The sequence below is a fragment of the Passer montanus genome, unplaced genomic scaffold, assembly GCF_014805655.1.
Source record: "Passer montanus isolate IOZ18808 unplaced genomic scaffold, ASM1480565v1 scaffold18, whole genome shotgun sequence".
In the NCBI taxonomy this organism is placed as follows: domain Eukaryota; kingdom Metazoa; phylum Chordata; class Aves; order Passeriformes; family Passeridae; genus Passer; species Passer montanus.
The window spans coordinates 12,428,773-12,449,132 of record NW_024365381.1 but is presented as its reverse complement, the minus strand read 5'-3'; the positions used below and the strand labels follow the sequence as shown (position 1 = coordinate 12,449,132).

The following is a 20,360-nucleotide window of genomic DNA, read 5'->3' as shown; positions in this document are numbered from 1 at the left end:
GGGTTACAGTTGTTGTCATCTACATAAATACAAAGAGGATGCAAAATGCTACCCAAAGTGAGTGGTGGCATTATGTTTTTTTCTTTCTCATGTATGAACTATTACTGCTTGGTGTTTACTAGCAATACAATGCTCCAGTATGGTGGATATCACTGACAACACTTACTCCAAAACAAAGATTTGTCTTAGTTGAAGGTCAACCTTGTACCTAAGCTAGCATTAACAAATCAGCTGTGAGAAAAACAGAGCTCATTACAAACCACCATGAAGTCCATGGCTGAGATGCTGTCTGCCATCACCTATTTACCTCCAAAACTTTTAACACTTGCTACTGGAATACTACAGAAGAAAAATGCTCAATCCAAGACTACTGCTTCTACAGAACATGCTGAATGTGCAACAGAAATTACCAGAATCTTTGAGGATTTTTTTTTTTTCACTACTCAAGACCACTTAATCATAACACTGCATATTTTAACTGTATTTGGCATACATTTCTTGTATGGTTTTGAGACTTCTTCCCCCAAAAAAAGTATTTACAATTTTTTTTTCCCTCAATCTCATGTTAAAAAGAAAAACAGTCTAAATTGAAGCATGGACATGTCAAGTAATCAATTTTAAGTTTTTCAAGAATTGTTTCGCAAGGAACTTTGCAATCTTGAGATTTCCTAGTTCCTAAAATAAAGTTCAAAATGTTTTGTACAGAATAACTTCAGTTCTCAGCTCACTGATATCTTATCACAATATATATTCACTTATGATACAGGGAGCTTCTAAAAGTAGTCTTGTAAACATCAGTTTATCAGACTTCAGCATGTCTGCCTAATCACTGAGGCCAGTGAGTGTGCATGGTACTGAGATTCACTAATGAAAATGTGAAACAGTTAACAGTAGATGAAACTCCAGGTTCTCATATACATATCCAAACGTAATATTTAAGGCTCAAACACTGATGGGTTTCATTAACATGATGACAAAGTCTCTTTACAATAGGGGGTTTTTTTGTGTTAGCATTTCCATTGCTTTTTTAGTTACATCTGCTGAGTTCAAGTCACTGGACCTGCTGCAAGCTTGGTAATGAACGTTTACCATACCCACCGTTCTGGCAGCACAGTCACCTATAGCAATCAAAAAAAAAATCCAGAAAATTGTTTTCTGAGAAGGTTTGTAACTGTGCTAAGGTTGAATCCAACAATTTTGTTTCAACCTGTCTTTTTACACTATAATTTCAAGAGTGAGGCATCAGTTACATTTTCTTTTTTCATTCTTAAGGATCCATGACAGGCAAGTAGGAGAATGGGATGTACACAACTTGTAAGTTATTGGCTTGCGGGTTCAATAACAATCCTCTGGAGCTACAGTGGTGGCAGAAGGAATGTACACAGATTGCTTCTGCTTTGACACTCCCTCAGGAGCACCTGGGATGCAGGAAGGTGTATCAACAGTTCAGAAACATCAGCAGATATTACTCTACAATATTCTTTCAATTATTTAGGGTTTGTATAGCCTCTTAAATTGGGAATGAGTTTCCATTCCTCACTAGAACCACTGGAGAAGCACAAACTTAAATAGGTATTATTACAGAAAGTTAGGTTATGGCACAGAGCCTAAGAATATATTACTAAGAAAAACTTAGCTCTTCAGAGACAGTCCCTGCCCTCAACAAGCAAGCACTTCATACAATTCCTTGATGAGTACTTGACTATGAGCACCATTAAGACTTAGTGGCAATTTTTCTGTCATATTTTAACACAATCTCCAAGCTGAACAAGTAACTCAAGCAGAGGCAACACCCACCCTCCTTCCAAACTGAAGCTACAGATGTGAGATTTCAAGGTAGCTCACTCTGTCCCTGCCAACAGTTCAAAGAACTCTTAAGGAAGCTGAAAAGCTTTGTATGAACTCAGCAAATGCTAAAGATCAAGAGCAAAATCCTATAGGAATTCTCACAGAAACTGAGAAACATACAATCCCCTGTTCTGTTCACACTGTATGACTACTGACCTTACAATGCAGTTTAACCCAAAGGCAATAGACTGCTGTGACCTGGCAAATTAGTATTTGTGGATGTATAATGTGTTTCATAGAAGGCTGTGTATTTACAGATAGAGAGAGCTGCCAGTACTGAGCTAAACAACTGTGACAAACTGCATACAAGCATTTCAGAGTATACCTTATGCTCTTCCACAGAATACAATATTTTGAGAATAATCCTGACCAGAAGTTTAGCTATGTGCTCAGATTTTCAGTATATTTAAAGGCTGTATATTTTACAAGTGCTGTAGTAAATGCATGCATGACAGAAACCAAGTTCCTACCCAGGCAGGGTCAGCATTTTCCACAAGGTACAGAGTTATGTTTATGGCACTGAAACCAAGAGCTCCATTTATCACCACATTTGTACTAACAAGTGATACCAGCATGCTCAATCACAAAAAGAGCCATACTACCTCAATCTCAGCAGAGTAACAAGTACTCAAAATACCCACACAGTACAGGAGCAATCCCAACACCAAGCAATCGGTGTCAGCTCATTTTGCTCACAAGCCAATATCAACATGAGACTGTCCCTGCAAATGCCCCAAATATGGCACATCTTTCTAAAGAGCCCACTCGAAGCAACCAAAAAATCCTACCTGCACCACCACCACTTTTAGGCCTCTTAGACTCTACTTTTGTACTTAGCATTATATTAACTATGGTACATAATCTTAAACTGAAGTCTGTCAATTGACTGTTCACTGAGTCAGGAATTCACTTTGTTAATGAGCAGCAAAATACAAAACTCCAAAACAAAGTCCAAGAAGGGCAACTATGAGGGATGGCAATCAAATTTTTAAAAATATATAAAACTTGTGAAAAATTATTAATGAAATTGAACAAGTTTGGGACAAACAACTTCAAATTTCCTTCAGAGAACGATGTATCTTACAATTCTGCTCCTTCTCGCCATTCCTATTCTACTCACAAAAGACAAAAAAAAAATTTTAAATCCCCTACCATAAGCAGAACCAGAAGGAAATACACCATGTAAATACTCTTCTCCATTATATTCAAACTTATAAGGAATCTTTTCCCCCTTTCAGAACAGAAGCTGGTGAAATCTAAAGCTCATAGTCATGGATTCAGCAGCAGTTTACTGTCTCAGTTTGGAGACTACACTTTGGAAATAATTCTAAAATCTGCAGCTTTAGCTACTACTTTCCCTGTGCATTTTCAAGTGAAAATGGTATTTATTTCCTGATTGAAGCCTTCATATTCCCATTCTTGCTTCTAAACACTTTATTCCAGTTTCTCCTTTCCGACATTATTCTTCATTCATTTACATTCTGGACTCGAGCCTAGAATCTTACTTCTTCCACTGTAAGAAACTGCCTCATTCCTCCTAAAGCCTCTCCTTAAGAGCCCAGAAGGTCAGACTTGCTTCTTTCTATGCAAATCCTCAACTGCCAGCATAAATCACATGTCCTCTGTCCTGGCTAACAGTGACTTTCAGACCTGGTATTCTATGTAGGCACAATTCCAATAAAGCAATTAAGCAGAGGAAAATTCGTGGCAGCCAGGCTTCATACCTCCACATCTAGGATTTCACTTGTAAGCTTCCCAGCACAGGTCCAATGCCTTTTTTATAGGGTAACAAATATATGTCAAGTGATAATCATAAAGATTAGATGCACCCCTAAAGAATGACAAGACTCAGTGGGTCCTTGTGAAGAAACAAGTGAAGTAATCCCCAAACACAGGACAGTTTGTTAAGTGCTTTGGGATGCTAAAGCATTCCAGTGAAAGCATTGGCTATTTATGTATCAGGTTTAAAGAATACTTATTTCAAATCCACAAGACTAAACCCCACAGTTTCCTGCACATTAGCATACTTTGCCCCTTCCTAACACCACAAAATCAAAACCCCAGCTCTTCTCATCCCAACTTCTCTTTCTCCAAATGCGTGGGAGATGATACATGTTATGCTGGGCTGAATACTTGCAGATGCCAAAGGGCTAGTCAGATCCATTAACAATGAAGCTGACCTTCATCAGGCTTTCCTAAAGTGGCATCATTAATGACACTGTTAATTTGGGATCTCTCATCTATCCAGTCACTGTTACAAAGTTTCTCAGAACTTATCTTGGATATTTCAGTTTAAACAAATTAGATTCCATCTTCCATATCTGAAAATGGCTTGTGGCTCACAATGCCCTCTCTGCTTTTTACAAAACTACATAAGGTCTCAATTCATACAGAAAAAAAAGGGGGGCTGTTGTTTAAGGAAAAATAAAAATTAAACAACCAACCACTAGGTAGGTAGTTCAACATGATGACAACCTTTTCCAGGGAGCTGAGGACCTACAGGTCCTCTTCAGCTGAAGCACACAACCACCCAACCATCTCCTTACTCTCAGCTGCTCAGATAACCGTGCTCAGACACTGGGAACAAGTTTAAAACTATCACTGTACTTCTGTTAGGCAGTTTGCAACTGCAGCTTTTACTTCAGCAATGAATTTTCAGCACTTTACGGAATTAAGACTTAAAGTTTTCTAAATGCAATAGGAACATTCAGTTGCATTTGCCATCATTATTGATTGCACACCCACACCTTTGGGATTTCCAATGTCAGTTGGATTTTTCCTGCAGTGGGAATAAAATTGATGAGTAACCATAAACTCTTTTTTTTTTTTTTTTTTACTTTCCTCTATGTTTAAGGAAGCCTCTTGATGGATGCTTTGCTTTTAATTTTGTAAAACAAAGTTCACTTATAATGAGAGCTTCTGTGCCAGGTTGCAGCCCAAGGGGAATTTGAGTTGCAGTTACAAATGCCCTGGAACACTAAAGGAAAGTACAGAAATAGAAGTGCTGAGGATGACAGTAGTGTAAAATTGTAGCACTTTGTTCAAAGTACACTGCAACAAAGAACAGAAAAGTTGTTTAGATTACGTGCTGTTTTCTGAGTTTGGACAAACACATTAAGGAGGCTACAATTTTAACACTTAATTTTGTCTTGACAACAGGACTGTGGAGAGAGGCAATGAGAACAAGATTTAATGTTGCTAATGCAAGTCAAGATTGAGTTCTATTCTCAGCAGAACAGTCAAATCCTATTTTTACAGCAATAAAACAACTTTGTACTGTCAGTAATCCAAATTAGGGTTTATTTGGCATAAATACATTTTCAAGAGTACTAATGACACCATGGTCTATTCTCCATTCAGCAAGCCAGTAAACTGATGGTTTATACTTTCCATGTTCATGTTTTGTATGGGATAGATAGCACCATTTATACAACAAACAGCCAATACAGTCTGCTCAGTGGTAGACCAGACAGTTCTGGATTTTGAATTAATTATTGTATTGAATTTTGTCTTGACCGACCATTTATTTTCCATCTGGATTTTACCTACTAAATCAATATTAGCACAGAAAGAATGTAAGAGTGGTTTTCAAAATCCAAACCAAGCAAATCACATTTGATCATGTACTGACCTGGCTCAAAGAGAATAACTAACACAGTATACTATACTATACTGTAACATACTATAAATGTACTTTTCCAGCTTGGTCCTTGACAGATGGATTTAGTGATTAATGCTGGTCTTAGTCTGCCTGAATAAATGAGATAATGCTCTCTACAGAAAGAATATTTTCCATTTTCCTAACAGGAGGTGGAAGTATCACTCTAGGGAGCTAAAGACAGCATGAGAAATTTGTCTGAAAAATGAGAAGTCCTTTGCCTAATAATATAGGCATATGTGACAGAGGTCATTAAGATTTGCTCAACCATGTTAGAGATCTATAATGTAATATCCTTGTCACTATCCTCAGTAGGGTCACAATAAAAACACAAACAAACATCCAAAAAAAACTAGTGGAAAGAGGTATTAAGCAGAGTTCTATAACTATGGTTTCATGACTCAATTTCCATGCATTTATTTCCTTAAAAGTGCACTAGTACCGTTTTAGCTTTAACAATGTGAAATTTAAGTCATTTTTGAGGGCTTTTACAGCTAGAACATCAGAATTTTTACTGTAAGACTTGAATTCAAAGTACATAAGCATATATACAGCTTGAAAAACATGAGCATTCTCCCCCAAAACAGTCACGAGAGACATCACTGCAAAAGTTGGAAACACAAGTCATCTTGTCAAAAGTGCACTAGTACCGTTTTAGCTTTAATAATCTGAAATTTAAGTAATTTTTGAGGGTTTTTACAGCTAGAACATCCAAATTTTAACTGTAAGACTTGAATTCAAAGTACATAAGCATATATACAGCTTGAAAAACATGAGCATTCTCCCCCAAAACAGTCACGAGAGACATCACTGCAAAAGTTGGAAACACAAGTCATCTTGTCAATTTCCTTTTTAAAAATTTGACTAAAAAAAAAAGCTGCAAATCCATTTCAAGTTGAAAAGTTGTTTAAAGACCTGCAAAAGTAATTTTATATGCTAGAAATTGAGGATAAATATATCTGTAAGACTTGAATTCAAAGTACATAAGCATATATACAGCTTGAAAAACATAAGCATTATCCCCCAAAACAGTCACGAGAGATATCACTGCAAAAGTTTGAAACACAAGTCATCTTGTCAAAAATCTTAATTTCCTTTTTAAAAATTTGACTAAAAAAAAAAAAGCTGCAAATCCATTTCAAGTTAAAAAGTTGTTTAAAAACCTGCGAAAGTAATTTTATATGCTAAAAATTGAGGATAAATATAAAATATTTTATTCAGGACAGAATTTATTCCTGTGTCCTTATTTCATCAGGTATTTCAAAATGCATTTTCTGCATTTGGCAATTAGCTAGGAGATTGCATTATAATTTATTTATCACACAACTTTTAAATTTATTTTGTTGATGGCTAGATAGTTAAATATTTCCTTCCTTACAAATGAGTTTTGAACTCACATCAAAGCTTTTCAAGATCAGTATTGCTTGTCATTCTATGCATTTATTGTAGTGCTTTAAAGAAGAAACATTTCAGGTAAAATATTTACTAACTCTACGGAATAAAAGCTACATCTTCTGGTACTGTTAAGCCCTGCAATTTCACACCTAGCCTGCACAGTCAAAACTTGACTGCCAGAAGCAGTGACAGCAGTAACACCCCAGGCTTTATTTCAGGTTCCATAGAGAACTCTTTCTCCCAAACTCACTCCAAGAAGTAGTAACAAAGGTCACAACTTGCTGCAGACAAGATTCCTACCAGAGTTACTACACTCAACAACCAAACAGCCATCAGACAGAAAAAACACTTGATCACTATGAACACAAGCAACACACTAGTAAGAACTCATTCAGGAAGCAATAGCTTTTGCTAACTGCTGCCTTCTACTTTGAAGATCTGTGAGATGCAAAGGTTCTCCCTCCAAAATGTTTGAATGAATGAATGAATGAATCAAAGCCCAGGAATTGCAGTAGACCTTGAGCAGCTCTGCAGAGGTATTAAGACTAAAATTCAGTAGCACCAGCTACTAAATACATCACATTCTGTGATGCCCGCTAAGCTCAGTCAGAACATTCTTTAGAAGAAACGTGAGCTCTACTATTTGTCCCACCTATGAAAGAATATACCTTTGCCCAGAACTTTGAAGTATGCAACCTTTTCCCATCTCTCTGAAATTGAGCTGAAGTATTGGAAAAGAAAACCACTACAAGGTTTATAAGGCAGTTCAGCAATAAAGAAAAACAGATGTGACCAATCACAGGCACATATTTCAATCAAAATTATCTACAGAATATGTACTCCATGGTCCCTTTTACTCTATCACTTACATTCATGCTCCTCCTCATTCCTAGACCACATTTAGGACTACATGCTAGGAAATCAAAATATTACTATATACTCCATAGAAAGCAATAACTCTTGTCTCTTATTTTTATAAGCTGCTCCTTTCCCAAGTACTTTTCACTTCAACAACAAGAGGCCTGCTAAACAGGATTGGATACATGTAAAAAACCAAAAGATTACATATACATCATTTTGACAGGACAACCCACGACATCCTTAAAGAACAGAGCTGTCTGTAAACACAAGCAAGAAAAATATTTACTTGAGCTTTCCATAAATTTGATACTGCATCTTCAAAATATCTTGCCTTATTCTGATCTCTAAAATTTATCTGTCAACACTCACTATCACAGGCAGTCAGAAAAACAGAACTATAGGCAGTAAGTTCACATTCTTTTAAATATAGCTTTAAGTTTGTCAAAGTAAAATGTCACATTTATGACACTTGTCATATCCCAAACTATATAACTTAACTGTGAGCACATGCCAAAGCACCACAAGCTCTTATTCTACTTTGAAGAATCCTTTCAATAAGGAGGGGACCAGCTACTTAAATCACATCTTGAGTTTGCTTTCACAAACAAGAACTTTGACATGACCTGCCACTCTCAATGCCTTTCATTTCTTTGATTTCGAGGTTTAGGTTAGCCCAGTGACAGCAGCAGTGCTAGGAGCAGTCACCACAGCAGAACCATACCAGGAACTATCCTAGTGCCTCAACTCATTCACAGACTGAAGATACAGCATGAAGAGGTTCTGTTAGCAAGGGCACAGCGCTGCCTAAGACTTGAGAAATCCAGCATTTACCCACAAGAGATTAATACTGGAAAGATCCTATGTTGTGGGACAGTAATTAGCAGCTGACTGATTACCAAATCCCTGCCTATCTCCCCACTGCCCTAACAAATGGAACTGCTCTCCCCACAGGACACATTACCCAGGATCCTAATGCAGCCTGAAAAGGTGTATTTCCTTGCCATCAGGATTATCTGCTCTTGAAGGAAAGCAAACTTTACTGACATATTCAAAAGGTATCACTTATTACTATACACAGAAAAGGTCCACTTCCTGACACTATCTGAGCTGCTTGCCTCTCACTCCTGTCCTATAAAGCAGGAAAAGGGACTTTAACCAGTTTTGTACTTTACATAGCCTGGAAGAGCCCAGAGACACCATCCTTCAGCACAGACACAGCTCAAAAGACATGGCAACAGAAATAAAGTACACATAAAGACTATCCTGAACCCAGTCCAGCTTCAACATCAAATTTTAAAGAATTGCTTTGCCATACTACTTTACCTCACTCTACCTTTTTAACAGCATACTTGTTATGTGATTGTCTTAAAAATAAACTGCATCAGGCTTCAGTTTCCTCAGCAATGTTCAGCATTAGTAATCGATCCTGAAAGGATCACTTCTACAGCAGAAAAACATCCCCTGATGTTACCACTTCCTTCCTTTGCCTGCTTCTTCCCTTCCCCAAGTAGGCAGACCATTTTGATACATACTAGCATTAACCTGTTTTCGTTTGACTGCTCTGCCTTCTCAGCAACATGCTAACCAGCATCAATGAGCTGGGCATCAAAACCAGCCCTGCCAGAAACACACAAACTCAAAGCTATTCCCCAAGACATAACAATAACTAGGGGAGAAACTGACGCAATGACTTTTGAAAAGCTTAGTTGGGATGTCTTCCCTACAATGATCAAAAACTTAAACTTGCTTGTTTTAAAGTTTAAGTTGAACTACTTACAAGCAGGCCCACAAAAGGGATTCAGATTCATCTCACACCACACAGACACGTCTTCCTTCCCTTCTCCTTTCCTCACCCTTTTAAAGGGGTGAAAATACCACACATTTCAATGGATTCCACTTGTTAAATGAAAAGATAATTATTCCCACCCTCAGCTTAAGAATTTGAATCGTGCATCTGCAGTGATCTTACCTAGAAGAAACTTGAAGCAACTCCTACAGCAAAAGGTGGCACACATGGAAAGAAATGTGCCCTGAAAGAAATTACCCACTCTAAGAAAAAAAGTGAACCCTTTTATACTGAAAAGCTCTACACAGTGCTTATACCTGGAAAATGATTGGTTAAAAGCAAACAAACAACTTTCCCCCCAAACACACTCATTTTTCTTGCAGTCAGAACATGATTCCACTCACATCTTGTATTTTGAATGAGCTCATCTTAAATAGCCAAGAGCTTTCCCCACTCTAGTGGGGCAAAAAAGGAACTCAGCAGAAGTAATGGTCTTAGCAAGAATAAGCAGCTGTTTACTCTGTGTGCAATAAAACAGAAGCTGAAGGAAATCTTTTCAGTTTTGACCTCAAACTTGATGTACTGCTTAGACAGCACTCTGAGGTTTTGTTTTACAGTGTAAGTCAACAAATCACCCAAAGCCATAGTGCTGTTTATCAATAACACTCTCAATACATACTTTTTATTATCCTACACTATTGGAACTAACAAACACTCAGAGAGAAAGAAAAAAATACACATTTTATTATCAGGCTTTGCACAAATACACAACAAAACATACACTGCATAGAAGGACACACTCTCTTCACATATATTTATCGCATGTACGCAGAGGCTGCCCCTTTTCTTTCACCCACCAGCTGTGCAGATATTATGGTTAAGAGCCCCTGGTGCCCAAAGACAATAGTTAAGCCCAGTGACTGCCACACCTGCACTTCCCAGAACCCAACACCTGCACAAGCTGGTGAACTTCTAACACACACTTACTTGACTCAGAGGCCTGGAGGAAGGCCTGAGCCAAATTTCTCCATCAGGACTGGTACAGACCTATACAGTTTCTGCCTCAAAGAGCTTACAACATAGCTAATACATTTTTTATTTTACTGCTAGACAAATTCAGGAGACAGGGAATGCCCAGTGTGCCTCAAGTTTCACACTGATTAATGAGAAAAAAATCCCTTTAAAAATCATACATCTGAAAATTAAAGAGATATGACAATGTAAAGTGAAGAAAGAGCACTACAACAGCATTACTGACTCCTAACCAACACAACTGAAGACGCAACCTCACATCTGAGTGCTGTATATTACTACTTCTAGTCCAGCCAGCCTCAGCACCCACACCAACAGCCGGCTCAGGTTAGACATTCTCTATCCTAACAGTTTTCCACAGCAAACTACGGAGAAAGGCGAGGCTCTGCCCCGGGCTCGGGGAAGGGCCTGCGAGAGCAGCAGCCCAGGTGAGCCCCGGAGCAGCCCGGCCGCGGGCAGCGAAACCGCCACGAGAGCTGAGCAGGGGGGAAGGTGCCCGGGAAGGAGGGCACGTTCTCCTGGAGACACCAGCCCAGAAGGGCAGCGGGGGCAGGCAGCCTCCCCCGGCTCCCTCGCTACCCCCTTCCCGTCTCAGCGCCGCAGGAAACGAGCCGGGTTTTCATGGAGAGAAGGGGGAATTCTTTCCAGGGAGACAGAACCAAGAAGCGACACGGCATCCCCCGCGAAGTTGGAAGCTTCTGGAAGTTGTGTACTTGGTTACGAGCGCGCACGGCCGCCACCACCTCCCGCCGCCGGTTAGCGCCGGGCCCGGCCCCCGCCCCTCGCCCCGCCGCGGCCCAGCCGAACCCCCCGGCCCGGGGACAGCCGCCAGCATCACCTTCATGCCGCGTCTCCCGGAGCACCGCCCGGCGGGGATGGAGGGAGGGCGGGCGGCCGGCGGCTGCGTGCCCGTCTCCCCCGGCGCTGGGGCTCCGGCTCCTCCTGCCCGATGTAAACACACACCGGCGGGCGGGGGGAGGCTGGGCCGGGGGGCAGCGCCATGGCAACCCGGCCGGAAGAGGAAGCGCGGGGGTCAGGGGCGCCATGTTGGCAGGGGGCTCGCCGTGGTGCTGAGGGGCTCGGAGCCGGCAGCTCCGAACGGAGCCGGGGCTCCGCGCAGCCCGCACCGGGACACTCCGCCAGGCAACAGCGCTGCCTGACACGGCAGGCGGAGTGCTTCACCTGTGGGACATGCTGGCCTCTTCCAATTTCCAGCGTGAACTGCTGGGAATGCAGCAGGGAGATGAATTGACTCAGCCTTAAGTCAAACACGGAAGCAGTGTTGGTTTGGCCAAGATGAGGAGCCCGTTCTCCGAGCTCTGCCCTTGCTGTAGGCTTGCCTGCTTTCACAGAATCAATTAGGTTGGAAAAGCTCTATGAGATGCCTGAGTCTAACATAAGCGCCCCCATGTCAGCTAGACCATGCCATTAAATGCCACATCCAGGCTTAGCTCTAAGGACAGTGATTCCACCACCCCTCCCTGGTCAATCCATTCCGGTGTCTAACCACCCTTATTGTGAAGAAATTCCTCTTAAAGTCCAACCTAAACCCCCCCCAGAGGGCAGCTTGAGGCTATGTCCTCCCATTTGGTCCGTTGTTACCTGTGAGAAGGGGCTGATCCCAGCAGTCCACAACCTCTGCTCAGGGAGTTGCACAGAAAGGTCACCCTGAGCCTCCTTTTCTCCAGGACAAACATCCCCACGTCCCTCAGCCTCTCCTCACAGGACACCCACTCCAGACCCCTCACCAGCCGGACAAGGATCCCGGTCACAAGCTGGGTGACCAGGAGGGTGTGCGGCTTTCGAGCCCTCTCCTGCTATCCTCAGGCAATGGAGCATGGCTCCAGCCCGCAGGATGGGGGCTGTGCCCATGCTGCTGCTTCATGTGAGGGAGTATAGTTTGGTGGCAAAGGTAAAAGAGTCTGGACAGCACCTTTGGCATCTAAAGTTTTGTTTCATGTGTATTGGTTTAAAACTATCTCTTAGCACCACCACACACATGGGTAGAAGCATGTTCTGCTAGTCGATGGTTTGGTGCAATGAGGGAAGCCAGACAGAGCAAAACAAAAAGAAGAGTGGTTTGAAGTAATGATTCCTGAAATAGGGAGAGAAATCAACATTCAGTGAATGATGTTGATTAAGAGTCCATTTTTCTCTGATTTAATATTATTCTACATATGAGGCTGAGTTAATACGTAGAGAACATAACTAACTCAACAAGTGGTTGAATCCAAAAGAGGAAAGCCTGCTTTTGTTACATTTTTTAACGTCTTAACTAAGAACTGTTGCAATTTCTTCTCTGAAAAAGTACCCTAGGCACCTATATATGTCTTTTAAGGCATTCTGGAATACAGTGGACTCTATTTAGTCAAAAACAATAAAAAGAACAATTACATCGCTTAAAGTCTAGGAATACCTTCTCTCAGTGCACACTTAAGTTTTTGTTTGTCCCATACTGTCATTTCTAATTGCAGAACTTCCTTGGAGTGGTACCATAAGACTGGTTTCCATTTTTCAGTTAAAAAGGAAACTCTTGAAAGACACCAAACAAAGTAATTCCCTCACTTCACATGGGCTGACAATTAAAAAGATTCATTTCCTTTGCTTTTCACAACACATCCATGCCTTACATAATTATCTGCATCACTTCTTAGAGGAAGCATTCTCTAGCCCTTTCCTGGCACAGACTCTCATAGCAGAATTTATAATTTCTTATGCAAATATAAAGATTCTTCACAAGCATGTGAATCTTCTCAGAAGAGCAGTAGTGGAAGCCAGTGAATTCAGTGAAGGTTTCAAATACCACACTAATTTCTACAGATCTGTACATATCTTGTGTGCAACCATATTAGAGATATAAAACTAACTGTAACAATATAACCAAAATGTAAGTCCTTCCTTCAAAACAAAAAAAAAAATTTATATCAAATAATCTTGTCAATAGTATTAGTAGAATTATATTAAAATTTTAATTGTATAATGCAAATCCATATTTTGGTGGGTAGAAAGAAGATCATATAAATTTTGTGTTGAGTTTAACATGTAAATTATAGCCTGATTAAAAATAAAATAATATTGCCTAAAGTATAAAGGCTTAAAGAGAAAAATATCTTTTCTCTTATCCAGGTTAAATGATTCATTCTAGTTCAAAATGCAACTTTCTCCATTTAAAATAGTGAATTTCAGCTGAACGTAAATTTTTTCTCAGCAAGTTCCTAAGCCCATAAAATAAAATAGATAAATAGATTGAAGTGCAATCTTTTACGTAAGTTAACTTCAGGTTGTAATGTTTGCAATGTCTGCAAGACAAGAGTGTTCCAGCTGAAAAATCAGAATATTCTGGATGATAGACAAATAGGGGATGAGGAGAGGGGGCAAAGAATGAGAAGGAAATTTGTTTACTTTGTGCTGAGCACACAAAGAACTTTATTTGTGAAACTATTTCAGCAGCACCAAAAATATTGCTTATTTTCATCCAAAAGGATTTAGTCCATTTAATGCACTCCAGTCCTGGTCTGGTGAATTCACCTCAAAAGCGTGTCTCTTCTGAAGCAAATGGCTAATGTATATGCTTCCATAAACTACACTTTTTGTAAATTAAAAGTGATGTGTTTTCATGGACCTAGGCTTCAAGAAGTGTGGATCAACTGGGGAGATTTGCCTACCTAGAATTTTCAGTGAAGGCTGGGGTCTCAAACACCTTAACTAAAGCATTGATCATTTATAATTTTGTTCAAGGTATTGAAATCAGTGGGCCAAAAAAAAGTTACCTTCAGATTTGGTAACAGTACATTCCCAAACTACTTATTAGAAAAAGAAAGTTTTATACAAGTTACCATGTAGGGGTGAGTATGTGAAAGAGTGATGTTCAGGTATATTTTTTTCTGTGTAGACTAGAAAGTCCACTCCTCAGGTACAAAATGACTAAGAGCTTCTCCCTATCCCATTTACTAACTTTAGGAGATGAGATTTCAGCACTTTTTGCCTATGCTGATAACCATACACTGGCTCAGAGATAGGAACCATATCAACAACTGAAGTCCCAAATCACACCCCTACCATGACAGAGCTTCCCCTTAGATGTATTGGAAAAGACTGAGAGAACTAATGATTGTTTTACAGTACTCAGGTGGACAGAAACATTAAAACAGAGATAATTGATACTAGATTAGACTGCTGCAAGGTTCAATTTCACCTGAGTGCAGGTGGCTGCCATCATCAAGCAGAATGGCCCTGCTTCATTACCCCTCTTTACCTCCTTTTTTCATCCCTAGGTTCTTAAGTCATATTCTTGCCCTGTGTGACATTTGAGCAGCCTTATCACTGCCTGCTGTTAAAAAACATAATGCAGCAAAAAGAAATGCAAGTGCCAGGTGGTGTAAGGCAGGAAAATAATACACAGTAATAATTCATTGAAACAGGTGATCACAGTATGGTGGGATTAGTTGGCTCATGTGTTAAAGGGTCCTGCTAGAAAGGAAAATATTTCCAGACAATGAAGTTGCTGGTTAGTAATGACTGGAGCTTTTACAACTCCTCCAGACATCTCTGTTCCAGATTAAAAAATTTCCCTTACCTTGAAATCTCATCTCCTAAAGTTAATAAATGTGACAGAGAGATAAAAAATTTGCCATTGGCCTTTTCAAGCATCCCAAGAACATCCAACAAACAAATTAGCCATAACTTTGAAAAGACGTAAGCGTCTTTTGCTCATCTTTGCTCATCTTGGTGAAGGACTTGTGTATTGAGACCCGTCCTTACTTTATATGCTTTACAGACCTCTGTAGCTGTCAGTACAGCAACATTTGATTCTCTCTTGCCTAACTTCACCTCTACAACATCCCTGCAATGTAGGGAGGTACTTGCTGCACTGGGTAGCTGGATATTGGGGAATATTCCGACTCCAGCAGAGAATTAATAAAATTCTCCTGGCATGAAGTTCAGCTGAAGGCACAAAGGTAACTAAACCAAGGGAAGCTGTACACCTACAGCAGTCAGTTGCATAAGCACCACCCTACACTTGAATCTGAACGAGGTGTCAGCTGCCACAGAAAATGTTTGTTTTGTGGCAGAGCAAGGAGCATCACTTAGCCTCCTACATCCTGGACTGGTAACAGCCTAATTCAGGAACTGACTCCTTTTAAGGAGTTCCTATTCATTTTCAAACAGCCTTAAATCCTAATGGTATAACAAGAAAGGCACAGATAGTCCAGTGTTTTGGCTGCATCATCAGATTCAGAATTGTAGAAAGCACCATCTAGAGGTCCACAGGTTTCCACCTGCCCTCTCCTATGAAGGGCCTGTGGTACTCAAGCTGAGGAATTTGGCATGCCAAAAACTCATATGCAGCAGGGCTTTTTTCCTCCGTGCAAATTTTGGTATTTCACACAGTATTTTAGCATTAGGTGCAAAGTGTACAGGTGTGTTTAAATGTAAAATAATGGCTCAGTGTTGCATGAAATAAAGACAAGCTACAGTTCCCCCTGGGCAGTGGGAAGTCTTTTTATCAGGAAATAGGAGAGGTATCAAGAAAAGGAATGGAATCAAGTGTAGACAAGTAGTCAGCATATTCCTGAACACCTTGTTACGGGATGTAACAATAGGAGATTTATTAATAGTTTCTGAAATTAGTTATAACTGGATTTGACATATTGCTTCATGCATATAACATCTGGGTCTTGCCCATGGAAGGAAGAGATTTTGATGTTTCTGTGATAAAATAAAAATGAGTTACACTCCTCATGTATGAGGCACATTTTGTGACCATATATCCCTCTTATTGGGAAAGTTCTTATCTAAAATCCATTTCAAATCTCTATTAAAGATCCTTTTGCACAGAGATAGAGCACTTACCCATTATCTTGTAGAGCTGTAATCAGTCTGCCCAGTTCTCTGAATGCAAATGCTTTTTGCTCAGTTGTGTAGAATCCTGAACTCCCAACATCAGCTTGTCTTATTATTTTTTGTTCTTTGTTGTGTTTCTTTATAGTTCTTTGAAAGAATGTTGTTAAATGAGGCAAGCTGTTTTATGCCTGTGACAGAGCCTCTCCCAACCTGTTGCATGACAAGAAAATAAATACACTGAAGATGATATGAGGAGTCACTGACTATCAACATGGTCTGCTTGCTCTCAGAGCACCAAGAAAGAATGGGTTTCTTTTTCATTATGGCAGGAGTTGTTTCATGAGGCTTCTATTAAATGGACAAGCACTTCCACCAACAGATGATGGCATCTTCGGTTTCTTTTTCATTATGGCAGGAGTTGTTTCATGAGGCTTCTATTAAACTTCCACCAACAGATGATGGCATCTTTTACTGAAATTTTGTACAAAATGGGTTGTATAAAAAAAAAGGGCACATTGTTGGCAAACAAGGATTTTAACAGCCTGATTTCTCACTTACATCTTCTATCATGCTTATCTCTGCAAACAATCGGTAGAAAATGCTACAACCTACAAGGATGGCATAAATGATAAAGTAAGAGCCATTACAGAAGCATAACTATAATGGTTGCACCTCCTGCTCATGAGATAATAGTTATAGGAGCATTCAGATATTAAATTTAGGACTTCCTCATTGAGGTCATACAAAATTCTCACTAATTTCCATAGGATTTTTCTTTTGTTTCAGTACAATAGGAATACATCAGATACGGCATCTATTTAACTCTCAAATTGGTCAAGAATTTTATTTGGTCTGAAGACAGAATTATTTTTAATTATAATTCATGTTTTTTTGAGAATGAAGAAGATACTAATTTTAGTTTAGATTTAAAATATAATAAAGGTACACAGCTTGTTCATGTAGTATATGGCTAACTTTGAATCACTGAGAAAAATAAACTAGCAAGATTTGAAATCACTTTATACCAAATAAGCTGTGAAAGCATCTATATTTATACGTTTCCAAAATTAAAATTCAAATGAGATTAATTCCAAAATCCAGCCTAAAAAGTGACTGAAAGCTGCATTTCATCAAAAGCCATGTGTTTGGCAAAAAAAGCAGGTTCTGATAATTTTAATGAGGAAAAAAAAACCTGAAGTAAGCAAGTTTGAACTTTTGGCTTCACTTAAACAAAGCTGCTATATTTAATATGCCTTTAGTTACAGAGCACAGAGGCAATTGAATTTTTATGTAGGCATCAAAGTCTTCCAATAGAAAACTGTTTCTGCCAAAATGTCAGGATACATCACTGGATTCACATATGGGCTTCCCAGATTTCAGGAATTTTCAGATTCATTTTTACTTTGAACTCATTCCAAAGACTTGGAACTGTACAAACAGCAAAGCCCTGTTAGTAGATTGTGCTGACATTTGGAATCACCAGTGATTTTTTCTCAGGATGGCAGAACAAAGCTCTTGATAATAATTCACCCCCATCATGAACAATAAAATTCATATGATGGTTCCTCTCTTTATAGGGTATTTTTGACCTGTTTAAGTCTTTTTTTTCCACCTATACAGACAGTAAATTCTTTTACAGAAAGGAGACACTGACATGGTAATGCTTGCAGAGTTATGGTGTTTCCTATAATCTGTGCTTCTGGCCAACATCCTGGAATGAATTTATCACCCACTGTGTGATCTCCCTCTCCAGGGTAAAGTTTCTTCTCAATGTTGACAACAGGGATGAAAAATCAACTAGCTGCCTTCAAGTCTAGAATCTGTGGTCCAGAAAGAATACTAGTGGCTCTGAATTGAGATACACTCTTATTCCAAAATAAATTTACCTCACAGTGTTAAGATGTAATGAAATATTGACTTGGTTAACCTTCTGCTGAGTTTCTGCTGAGTTCCTTTTAAGTGGAGTTTTTCTTTCCCCTGTTCTTTTAGAGATGAGAGATTAACATCAGTGACTTGTTTCTCTGCTGGGCACTGTGTGAACTTTCCTGAGATCTACAGGTGTACTTTGAGCTGTAGCTAAGTCCACATCTGCTTGTCCACTGCAGCTTTAGCCAACTCACTCTGTCCTGCCCTCTTATCCCTCTCCCAGGTCATCTTTCCAACCTGACCACTGATCCACTGCTTTGCATTAGATCCATATTAATGTTCCAAGACACCCTCTGGAGCAGTGACAGTGTTGTTGAACTGCAACACTAGGAAACAGGTAGAGACCATCTACCTGGGAACCTATAGCAAAAAGAAAAATGACAGTCAGTGTCACCACATTGACACAGTAACTGCCAGATGCTTCACTTCTCACACAGAAACACTTTGTGTAGCTTTTAAAACTACCCACATTCAACAGCTTCTGCTCAAAACAAGTTTCCACCAAGAGCAGCTGACAATAAACTTTAATATTGATGGGAAAGTCCAATCACTAGGCAAAAAAAAATCTAAATAATCCCCCAGAGAGCATCCACAAGGTAAACCTGTGTTCAAGCTGCCTATCAGGTCAGGCTAGGGCAGATGTCAGCATCTGGAATGGTGTCTAGAGTGTTGAACACTTGAAACCAGCTATATGTAATCCCAGAATGACTAGTATTAAACACAGAATAGGGCTCCCTTGTTTGGTCTAACATGCCAGCCATGTGTAGGTTTTGCAGTTTACAGTCAACGCAGATATTGCAAGCTGCCACAGGTGACTGACCCTCTTCTTACAGATTAGGGTTAGAGCAAGTCCCAGTCCTCAGATGATAAATGAACTCCAGAGGACTGTGTGTCATTCTGTAGGTGCTGGTCTCACTTTAGTAAGGTCAGAGACTCTCAGATAATTACTTGAAGCAAAAGCTGCATGAAAGAGGGAGTAATTTACCATGAATTCAACCGTGCACTGGGGATGCTGTATGAACAGGAATGATGGGGGCACACATATTAAAAAAAATACCTGGCAGTTCATTAGTCAAAGGATCCTCTCTCATGTATTTCTGAATATTTAATTGGAGTTGCACACAAAGTGGGTGACAACAATGCCTCAGAGCTGATGATATCATACATAACCATTATTTTGACAGGAATCCAGTTCCATCTCAGACCCAGCTCACAGCAGTGGATTGGAGGGGGTGGGGAGGGAGACTCATGCCTTGGCTCCATCACAAAACCACACAAGAAGTATTTTGCAGGCTGTTTAATTGCTTGTTACAGATTTCATACACTCTTAAAAAACCCCTTGCAGAGCAAATATTTGCAAGAGACTCTGCCCCTATGCAAAACTCAGTGCTTCTGTCTTTACGCATTTGTGCTTTTATGCCTGCATATGGGGATTAGCATGTACAGTTAATCCTTTTTCTGAGCCTGTTGAAATGTGGTGGGACCATTACTGCCATGAAAGGGAACTTTCATCTCCTTCATGCTATTCTCCACTAATGGGCTGTGCCTTGATAATTATAGCTCTAAAAGGAAAAAAATTGACCTCAGTTTGCCTATTGTAGAGCTACCATGGAGATAGGATACCAGCATTGCCCAGGAGATAAAAGCACAGGCAAGTTATATGGATTCTAGTAACTGTTGAAAAATATATGAGCTATTTAAAAAGCAAAATGCTAAAGGTGTCAGTTCTCCACTGCAGCAGGGAAAGTGCTACCTTTGCATAGCAGAACTGCATAAAATGCTGTGGCAATCCCACAGCTGTCAGAAAGCACAAGTTCAGATACAACATACTCAGATTCTGTTACCATATTTTTCTTTTCCTTCTTTCCTTGGTTTAATTTTACTGTTCCTGAGGTATCTGGTTCTTCAGCTGACAGAGACAGCAATGTACTCTTATATAGTAGTTTTAGCTCCTTTTAATCTCCAGGAGAAAGACAGTGACCAACTGAATTTTATTTTTTTTCCTAGTAG

General features: G+C 39.7%; 1 protein-coding gene across 1 annotated transcript in view; it reads right to left on the bottom strand.

Annotated features, from left to right (window-relative positions):
* Nucleotides 1–11,563, bottom strand: part of LOC120500488 (transmembrane protein 263-like) — a 201,822-nt gene extending 190,259 nt beyond the window's left edge. Inside the window, exon 1 of the mRNA XM_039705474.1 lies at nucleotides 11,419–11,563. Coding sequence (XP_039561408.1) covers nucleotides 11,419–11,424 — 6 coding nt within the window. The 5' untranslated portion in view covers nucleotides 11,425–11,563. The remainder of the gene's footprint in view (nucleotides 1–11,418) is intronic.
* Between the last annotated feature and the right edge of the window lie 8,797 nt (nucleotides 11,564–20,360).